The following is an 11,245-nucleotide window of genomic DNA, read 5'->3' as shown; positions in this document are numbered from 1 at the left end:
AAAATTAAATTTTGAAGAAGCTTTTTGGAAAATTTGGAGAAACAATTCAAATGGGTAAATTAAGTTCTGTCTTTCATTCTCAAACTGATAGCCTTTTATAGAGGGCTATTCTCTCTTTACATTAATATTATTTGAATAGTTATAATTCTTTTTCAAAAAATCAAATAATATAACTTTTGATTAATTACACCCATTCATTTATAGTTATTGAAACACTATAATATTTGAAAATGTTCCAACAATCTCCCCCCATTTTCAAAATATTTTGGATTTTGATATTCTTGGAAATCAATTTGCATAAATGAAGGTATCTTACAATTGAACCTTCACTTAGTGAAAACATGTTAAAGTTAATCGAAATTGCATGGTAGACTAAACTTTGGACCAACTATTCCATTTGATTAACCGAACACATCTCACACAATAATTTCAACATCGATCAATGCATAGTATCTAGGGACACTATTATGGCCGTGTGTCTATGTTCTCTTTTCATGAGTGCTGTTAGAGCCAAGCCCTTGAACTCCTAAAAGCGGCCATACTTCCACTCACATAGGTAGGTCCCATCAAGAGTGTTCCCGTAATTATAACACTCTAACATATTTATGTTATAGGTCTATTAAGTGTACATTACTCATCCTTCCCTTATTATTATGGTTAACTAACACTTTAATCTTAGGATGGATTTATTTATATTGCTAATAGTCACATACTAATGATGTACTTTGTCTCATTAAACTCAAGACTTGACGTTATACCAAGCATTAAGTCGAGTTTCCATCATGGGTGACTTTAATTAATGGGCTTGAGTCTCATCCCTTTTGAGGTTCTTTTTACTGCATCTCTAGCAAGACTTTTTGTCAAAGGATCCACCAAATGACCTCACATAATTAATAGTGATCACTCCATCAGAGATTAATTGTTGGACATAACTATGTCTTAATCCAATGTGTCTAGACTTTCCATTATATACTTGGCTATATGCCTTTGCTAGAGTAGCCTCACTATCACAACATATAGAAATAGGTGAAATTGGCTTAGGCCATAAAGGTACATCATAAAGCAAATTTCTTAACCATTCTGCTTCTTTAGATGTAGCGGCTAATGCAATAAATTCTGCTACCATGGTGGAACCAGTAATACATGTTTGTTTCTTGGAACTCCAAGAAATGGGTCATCCACTAAGAATGAAGATCCATCCACTAGTAGATGCATGATCTTCCAAACTTGTAATCGAACTAGCATCCGAATACCCTTCTAAATTGGAGGATATCCATTATAACACAATCCACAGTTAATAGTTTTCTTTAAGTACCCAAGTACTCTATTCTGGTCTTGTACAAGTCATTATGTACATAAGACAACCAATTAGACTTGCATATTTCAATTGATCAATTTTTCTACCAGCATTAAATACTAATTTTATTTGAGGATCCATGGGTGTAGATGCTGGCATACAGTTGAAAACATCAAACTTTTTAAGAACATTTTTAATGTAATGTGATTGTGATAAAGTTATAGTGCTTTCATCTCGGGTTATTTTAATACCAAGAATAACATCTGCTACACCCATATCCTTCATAGCAAAGTTGTTTGACAAGAATTTCTTTGTATTTTCTATTTGTTCCAAATTCGTGCCAAAAATGAGTATGTCATCTACATATAGGCAAATTATGACACATTTTCCATTTTCAAATTTGCTATATATGCACTTATCGGATTCATTTATTTTTTAGCCATTAGCTAAAACAACCTTGTCAAACTTTTGGTGCCAATCTTTTGGTGCTTTTTTAAGTTCATATAAAGATTTAACAAGCTTACATACCTTATGCTCTTGTCCTGGAACAACAAATCCTTCTGGTTGCTCTATGTACACTTCCTCTTCCAGTTCACCATTTAAAAATGCAATTTTAACATCCATTTGGTGAACAACCAAATTATATATAAAGGTAAGTGATATTAAGAGTCTAATTGTAGCAATTCTTGCTATTGGAGCATAGGTATCAAAGTAATCAATACCTTGTTTTTGTGTAAAACCTTTGGCTACCAACCTTGCTTTAAATTTATCAATGGTTCCATCGACCTTTATTTTCTTTTTGAAGATCCATTTACAACCTATTGGTTTGGAACCTGGTGGAAGATCAACTAAGATCCAAGTTTGATTTTCCATTATTGAATCCATCTCATCATTTATTGCTTCTTTCTAAAAAACAGAGTCTTGAGATTTGATTGCCTCTTTAAATGTAATAGGATTAGATTTCGTATTCTAACAATAAGGTATTACATATACTTTCACATTTTCCTTCTACAAGAAACATAATGAATTCTGGTCCAAAATCTTTAACCTTTTTAATCCTCTTACTTATTCTTAATCCTTGACAATATTCATTATTATTATCAATTTGTTCCAATGGAATCTCATTCTCATTTGAAGAATGAATCAATTGTTGTGGCTGTAATTGTCTTGATATAGAATTAAATCTATTTCATCAAAGATAACATCTCTTGATTCAATAACAGTATTAATTGAAATTGAATTATTTGGTTCAGTTACCATGAACCTATATGCCATGCTATTATGTGCATAACCTATAAATATGCATTCAATTCCTCTTTCACCTAACTTTTTACTTTTAGGTGTTGGAATTTTGACAATAACTCTACAACCCCAAACCTTCAAATAATTAAGGTTTGGTTTCCTTTTCTTCCATTGTTCATAGGGGGTTATTTTAGTTTCCTTATTAGGAACTCTATTCAATATATGACAAGCTGTTAGAACAGCTTCTCCTCGAAAACCTTGTCCAAGACCTGAATATGATAATATTGAATTTACCATTTTAGTCAAGACTCTATTTTGCCTTTCAGCTACCCCATTTTGTTGTGGTGTGTAAGGGGCTGAAACTTGATGGACAACTCCAGTGGATTCAAAATAACTTGGATTATAATATTCTTCACCTCTGTCCGATCTTAAGCACTTGATAAATGATTCACACTAAATTTCAACTTCAAATTTATAAACTTTAAATTTATCAAACGCTTCATATTTTGAATGCAATAAATATACATAATAATATCTAGAACAATCATTAATAAAAGTAACAAAATATTTCTTTCCACCTAATGTAGGAGTATTATGCATGTCACATAAATCACTATGTATCAAATCAAGCAATTTTGTTTTCCTCTTAACCTTAAGGAAAGAGTTTCTTGTAATTTTAGTCAACATACATGTATTGCATTTTTTAATATTATTATTAAAAACAAGAATTAAATCTAACTTATACATGTCATTCAATTTTCTATAATTCAAATGACCTAATCTATAATGCCACAAACAAAAAGATTCAACCATATAAGCAGAAATAGTATCTTATTAATAATATTGAGTTTGAACATACTCTCATACATATACTCTTTCCCCACAAAAATTCCTCCCTTAGACAAAATAAACCTATTTGCCTCAAAAACAAGTTTGAACCCAAGCTTATTCAACAGACTTCTAGACACTAAATTCTTCCTAACTTCTAGTACATAATATACATCATTTAAGGTTAAAATCTTTTTAGAAGTGAATTGTAGTTCAACAGACCCTTTGCCTTTGATTGCTGCGGTGGAAGAATTTCCCATGTACAAGACATTGTCATTTTCACATTGTGTGAACTTTGTGAACGTGCTTTTGTCTTTGCACACATGTTTGGTTGCTCCGGTATAAATCCACCATGTATTATCATCTTGTGCCATATTAATTTCAGATATCATTGCAATGATCTTTTCATTATTATCAGCCTTAGAAGATGATTTCTTCTTTAAAAATCGACATTCATTCTTGAAATGTCCCAGTTTTCCACAATGATAGCATGAGCCCTTTTGTTTCTTTTTGAACTTAGGTGCTCTATCAATCTGTTTGAACTTTCTTTTGAATGGTTTAGCAGTCTGTACTTCCTCTGTAACATGCACTTTGGCATTTTCAGAATTTAGGTTCTAATCTTGTTTTTGATATTCTTCTTCAATACGAAGATGATTTGCCAAAGCCTCAAGAGATATTTCTTATTTCTTATGTTTTAGACTTCTTTTAAAGTCTTTCCAAGATGGAGGAAGTTTGTCTATTATGGAGGATACAACAATCATTTCATCCATTTTCATATCTTATTGCTTGAATTGATTCAACATCTTTTCAATATCATGGAATTGTTCCATAACAGAACGACCATCAACCATTTGATAATTATTGAAACGACTGACGAGAAATTTCTTACTTATAACATCTTTGGTCATGTATCTTGTCTCCAATTTGTCCCATAATTCTTTAGCGGTGACCTCGTTTTGGTAGGTGTCAAACAAACTATCAGGTAAACCATTCAATATGTGGCCCATGCACATGCAATCAGCATTGTCCCATTTTTGTCTTTCTCGGGTTGTAGCAACAGATTCGTTATCATTCTCTTTAGGTCTTGAAGTATCCAAAACATAAGCAATCTTCAAAGCTGATAATAAGAAGTGCATTTTTTCTGCCATCGTCGAAAATTGCCACCATTAAATCGATCAAGTTTGACAAAGGTGGAAGCCAACTCCCTTAATGTTCCACTTTCATGTATAGTGGTAGTCATCATGAACTATATAACCTTAAAATTGTTAGTACAAATCTCCGGTGAAGAAAATCTCGAAAATAAAAAGAAGAAATAGGACAAGGCTCCAAGGCATGTATCAAGTCATTATCTTTAAGGTTATATTTGCCCCCACCTATTTTCGGTGTGCAAATAAGTTCCAAGCAAATTAACCTCGAGGATACAATGAAGCTAATGACTATTTGTGTTTTGCACTGACGAGAATAGCCCACTACACACTGAGCAATGTATGACAAGAAGCTCAATTTCTATAAAGGATTTCTGCAGTAATACTTTATAAAATAATCTAATAATATTAGAAAATGAAGGAAATAAAGAAAGAATATTAGAATTTGTTGGTGTGTTTTCCAAATGAAATCTCATTCCTATTTATAGGAATTTTCATGTCTCTTCATAGAGACATCTTTCATCAATAGGTGTCTTTCTCAATAAAAATGTCTTTAAAATAAACACATAATTATTCATTTAATATTATAACTATTCAAATAATATTATTTAAATATTTATAATTATTTTTCAAAAAATAAAATAATATAACTTTTGATTAATTACACCTATTCAGTTATAGTTATTGGAGCACTATAAATATTTGAAAATGTTCCAACAGTAAATTATGCATATTAAAATAAAAACATATAAAAAATATTAAAATGAAGTTTTTGTTGAGTGGTAAATGTAAGATTTTATTAATCCAATTGAAGACTTGGTGTGGGCTTAAATATCACCATATGCATATTTTTAGTGGTTTTTCTTAAAATAAAAAGACTAAAGTGGCTTCAAATAGTATAACATATTTTAATTACAAAATAATATTTTCGTAAATTTTCTAATTGAGTTGGTTCCCGGTTGACTCGTGACAACAACTCAGTAAGTGACTTAAATAATAGTAAGTATAGATATACAACTGAAGGAAATAAATTGTACACATTAAAATAAAAATGTATAATAAATATCAAAGTGAAACTTTGGTTGAGTGATAAACTTAGGGTTTTACTAATTTAATTGTTATGGGTTTAAATCTCATGATATGCATATTTTTTATTAGTTTTTGTTAAATACATAGACTAAAGTACCCTTAAATAATATAACTTATTTTAATTACAAAAGAATAGTTTTGTAATTTTCAAAATCGAGTTAATGCCCAATTGACTCGTAAATCATAAATTTAATAATAAAAAAAGTTGTCTCTTATGTTTCAATCAAATTTGAAAGTAAAACTCTTGCCTTGTTTGGTTATTAGGGCAATAACACGAAGAAAAAACTTATTTATTACATATGTATTACAGTAGTTATACACAAAATAAAGAATAGTCGATACAAATTTAAATTTGAAATTAGAAAGATGTGTAGTAATTCTTGTAAAAATAAGCGATACTTTTTTGCTTTCTGTTAAAAATAAATCATAAAAATGACTAAATATTACCAATTAAATTAATTTATTGCTAATCTATATACTAAAATATGTAAAAAAAATAATGTTCCTACCAAACATAGTATAATAAGCCAAACAGATCTTGATGGTGCCTAGGCTTCCAAAGCTTTTTTACAAAAAAAAAAAAAAAAAAATTTACATATCATCTGAGTAAATAATAATTCGACTCTACACTAATTGGTTATTGAGATATGTATTTATGTTTATGCTTTGATTGTACTCTAGTTGTAAATTTTGAGAAAGAAAGATTTAGAGTTTAGGCTTACAATTTTTTTAAAAAACAATTAAGTATACAAATTATAAATAAAAAAAATCATATGTATTTATTTAAATATTAAAAAGTTAAACCTTAAAGAAAAGCAATGGTTGGATTTGACTGGAATTACCATCTTGCTAATCAATGACAAAACCATAATAATAAAATCATCCATTTGCAATCTTCAATTCATAAACTATCAAGTCAAACAAGATGGAAAGCTCCAAAATTTGCCGGAAACGAATCTAAAAGAAACACAAAACCCGGATTCGGATACCTTTGAAGTTTGAACTCATCAACAGAACCAAATCTCATCCAACAATTTTGGCCTATAAAACCTGACTTTAGGAACCAACCTTCAGCAACTAAAAAAAATGGACCTAAAGGTTGAAAATGGATGTATTAAAGAAGATAAAGGACTGGGATGGGGCAAATCTTTGCCAGTCCAAAGTGTTCAAGAAATAGTGAGGAATGGGTATCAGTCGGTCCCTGAAAGATACATTCAAGAAATCAAGGACAGGCCATCCTCCATTTCTTCTGAGAGCCTTCAAGCCTCACTTCAAATCCCAATCATAGATTTCTCATTGTTAGCCAAAGGTGATGAACATGAAACAAGGAAACTAGATCTTGCTTGCAAGGAATGGGGATTCTTTCAGGTAAATAAACAAGGGAACTTTGCAATACTATACAGACTTGAATGAAAACCTGGATTTTTCATCATTTGAGTTTTACAGATAAGGAATCATGGTGTGCAAGTGAAGATCCTGCAGAAGATGAAGGCAGCAATGGCGGCTTTCTTTGAGTTGCCATTAATGGAGAAAAAGAAGTTTGCAATGGGTGCAAATGATCTTGAAGGATACGGACAAGCCTATGTAGTTTCAGAGGAACAAAAGCTTGATTGGTGTGACCTCGTTGCATTAAAGACTCTTCCTCTTGAACAGAGGAATTTAAACTTTTGGCCACTCAATTTACCTGGTTTCAAGTATGTAATCCTTCTAGCCAACCCATGATACTTAATTTACACAAGATATTTTATTCTCATTATCGTATCACAGAGAGGCAGTGGAAGAGTACTCGATAGAAGTACAAAAGGTAGCTGAGGAAATCAATGCAAACTTATCCATACTAATGGGGATGGAAAGAGATGGATTGAAAAGGTATCAAGGGGAGCTGAAACAACTAATGAGAATGAACTATTATCCGCCATGTTCAAGTCCTGATCTTGTGGTTGGTGTTAGCCCTCATTCTGATGGAGGCTCACTAACTGTGCTTCTGCAAGATGATGATATCATTGGCCTCCAAATTAAGCACAAGGGAGAGTGGATCCCTGTTAAACCAATTCCTAATGCTCTTGTGGTCAACATCGGTGATGCTATCGAGGTAGGCAATGGATAAATGTGTTCATGTTCTAATAATTATGATAATTTTGGATGAAAATTCAGAAAAAGAACACTTCATAATTGTTCTGGTTGTTGGTTAATCAGATTATGAGCAACGGAGTGTACAAAAGCATAGAACACCGAGCTATTACAAACGAGAAGAAAGCAAGGATTTCAGCGGCGGCATTCGCATATGTAGATGATGAACTGGAAATCGGCCCACTTGATTCAATGGTGGATGATCCCCATCGTCCTCCAATGTATAAGAAGATTAAGTATATTGACTATATCAGGCAAGTTTTGGCTCGCAAAATGGACGGCAAAGCTCTCACTGATCTAGTGAAGATACAAACCTGAGTGACGCCACTACTGCACCTCAGAGTAACTGCTCATATATATTGTATTTGAGGTAACATAGTTACAATCCATATGTTTATATAAACTTGATAAACTAATAATTCATATCAAGGATTTCATATGTTGTTGGTTTTATATATATTTTTTACTAAAATGGTTGAATTTGGAGTTCGCATTTCTCAATTAAAATTATTATTAATAATAAAATATATTATTTTGTTATGCCTCGTCATTGCACCCTTTTTTATGCAAACACCGTTAAATAAATCGAATACGGACAAATCTCACCCAATCCAAAGAACCTTGTACACTCTGTAGTGCCACCCTGCCATGCTTTGATCATGGCCTCACACATGGCACCCTAGGATTAGGAGGTTCCAATTTTATGTCTCCTCACGTTAGTTTCTTCCACAAACCAAAATGTTTATAAATAAACAATGGAGTTCGGCTTTCAACAATCATGACTAAAATTTTCAATGAAATTTATATTTGGTTAGTTTTCTTCTAACTTTATATATAGTTTTCTTCAAGTTTATAAAATTGAAAGGGGTGTTTTTTTTTTTTTTACCTAAAGTCATATAGATCATTAGGGTTGCTTTTGGTGCTGTAATGAGTTTAACAATGACAAATTTAATTTAACAAATTCAAATTTTTAGGGTAGATTTAATTATTAAGGTTTTATAATTTACAAGAATTAATAGTTTGCAAAAATAGGAAACATTGTATTTTGTTTTAGTAAATTTCATAAACTTTAAAATAAAATATGTAAATTTACAAGCATTTTGAAAAATTGACGTAAGAAATTGGAGGCAAATTGTCTATCACTTTGGCATCAAAAAATTTCACCATTATTGTTTTGCAGGTTCATTCCCCCACTTGTCTTTGTGAATGAGAAAATTATATTAAAATACAGGTATTAGGGATATATAGTTAGAACAATTGGTGCAAATAATTAGAATGTTGAGGCATGTAGAGGTAAAATATAAATTTTAAATTTATATTTATTAAAAAGTTTAACATACTAGAGACAAACATCATCTACAATTTGGATTTGATTTGGAGGCTTTAGAAAAATATACCAGAATTGGAACAATGGAAGTATTTTTGGAGCAGAAGGATTTCAGGTATAATTAAATAGTTTTTTTATATTTGATTAAATTTTAACATTACAAATAAAATATAAGTCAGCGTAACTCAATCCAACTGGTAATGTTTCATTTGCTAAGCTGAGGAAATAATTGAAATTATCTTTTGATTTTCAAACTAATTCTAAAAAATTGGTGTACGGTCTCTTTACTTGTTCTTTCTAACTTGTGATGTTTTTTTTTATTTTGTTCATTGGAGTTTGGTTATTGATGATGTTTATTTGTTTTTGTAATGATCTGAAATTTAATGGTGTCGGAAAATACGGTTTTCAAATCTCATGTCTATAAATATAAATTATAAAAATATATTGAAATTTAGTTTAATAATTTAGTCAAAAAAAGTTAATCAAGGCTCAAGGACTAATTTGTAAAAGGTTAATCGTTATAGACTTTTCAATTAACAAAAAACTTGAGGACTTATATGACAATTAAACAAAGGTCTAAAATAGTAAATAGACCAATAATAGATAATAATAATAATAATAATAATAATAATAGTGGACGGTAACGATGATACTTAGTTGGTTTTAACTAAAGATAAAATTTTATAATAAAACATATTTACTTTAATTAATTTTGATTAACAAAGGTTAGTTATATGTATAAGACACTAGCGGAAGGACCCCCTGAGTTAGAAAAGAAAAAGAAAAAAAGGTTTGTGTATCAATTTAGTTTAATTTAGTTAGCTCGTGTATCAATTTGTAAAGTTGTTAAAAATTTTGAAAGCTTTTTTTTGTTGAGAAATGGATAAAATTGGTGTGAAATTAATAGAAATTAAGCTTAGTTTATGAAAAGGACAAAATTGTAAATCTTAATTGTTAGTTTCGTACATTAGGGGTCAAATTGAATAAAATGCAAAACTTTTATAAAATTTTGATAAGAACATAAAGTAGAGCATCCCTAATGAATATATGTGAAATCATATTTTAATTCGAAACTCTAGATTAAAAGTTATGCTTGCCTCGATTTTAGGGACTAAATTGAATAATTTACAAAATATGCTTGGCTTTGTAATGAATGTGAAATGAATGAAATTTTATGTTGTGTAATTGTTTAATTATTATTCATAGATAAAGACAATGCCAAGCCAATGAGAGGGAGAGGAAAAATAGGAGCCGAAGACAAGGGATGCGAGACTACAATTTGTACTTTTATGATTCAAGATAGATTTAATTGCTTATAAATATGTGTGTGTGTGTCTGTGTTAATTGAATGATTGAATGTTATGGGGAGTATATGATGGTACTATGAATTGTTTTGATTTGATTTGATATGAAATATCGGTATAGAGGACTCTATTTCATAAAGAATACCACCAAGAATGGATTATCTATTATTGTGAAACAGAGGTAGGATGAGACAGACTGCCAGATCTGTTACTTGATTGAGATGAGTAAACTTTCTTTATTAATCCATAATGGGGTCTTCCTTATGAATCCGCTGGTGTGTTTTGTAAAGCATGAATCCACATACTTGGCTCTAAAACATGAATCCATGAGGATTGTAATACGAATATGAGTCTGTTAGGACAAGCTGCAAATAGTAGTATGCAACAAGGACTATTCGCCAAGATCGGTCTTATTTGATTATCTGTAATTATTAGTGCAAAGTGTGCTATAGAAATTATCTATGGGTTATCTTTCACAAGTTTGCAAGTAAGAATCCGTAAGGATTTCCTCTCAAGGAAATAGATGAATAAGAGTCCACAAAGGTAACTAGTGAAGTTAGAATCCACAGGGAAAACCCACCAAGATATAAATCATTATTAAATCTGTATTCTGATATTACTATATGAAATCTCACCAGTGAAAGCTTTATGGGTGCAAGGCTTTGCATAGCTGTAACACCCCTTACCCGACTCGATTGTCGAGTTTGAGCAACAGAGTGCCATATTAGTTGTCGGAGCAACTATTGACAAATTCATAGTAAAAATATCATTTCACTTTATTAATCATGCAATCAATCAATAAACATGAACATTTTTTTTCGAGTCTTATATGAGCATATGAATGCTTTAAAGTCAACCCAATATCAAATAGGGACCTTTTTAT

The 11,245-nt window shown here is 30.8% G+C and overlaps 1 protein-coding gene across 2 annotated transcripts; it reads left to right on the top strand.

Moving 5' to 3' along the window:
- Positions 1-6,501: 6,501 nt before the first annotated feature.
- Positions 6,502-10,444, top strand: LOC107955134 (protein SRG1). Of its 2 annotated transcripts, XR_005912507.1 has the most exons (5): positions 6,597-6,969; positions 7,048-7,295; positions 7,369-7,693; positions 7,798-8,101; positions 10,265-10,444. XR_005912507.1 is itself a non-coding variant. In XM_016890859.2 (4 exons), the coding sequence occupies exons 1-4, from the start codon at positions 6,688-6,690 to the stop codon at positions 8,047-8,049; spliced, it is 1,107 nt and encodes a 368-aa protein (XP_016746348.1). In that variant the 5' UTR covers positions 6,502-6,687; the 3' UTR covers positions 8,050-8,170. The 2 variants fall into 2 exon arrangements, 1 of the variants encoding a protein (XP_016746348.1); XM_016890859.2 differs by lacking the exon at positions 10,265-10,444 and having other exon boundaries at positions 6,502-6,969; positions 7,798-8,170.
- The last annotated feature ends 801 nt before the right edge of the window (positions 10,445-11,245 follow it).

Source organism: Gossypium hirsutum, chromosome D04 (assembly GCF_007990345.1).
Source record: "Gossypium hirsutum isolate 1008001.06 chromosome D04, Gossypium_hirsutum_v2.1, whole genome shotgun sequence".
Taxonomy (NCBI): domain Eukaryota; kingdom Viridiplantae; phylum Streptophyta; class Magnoliopsida; order Malvales; family Malvaceae; genus Gossypium; species Gossypium hirsutum.
This window is presented reverse-complemented; position numbering and strand designations above follow the sequence as displayed.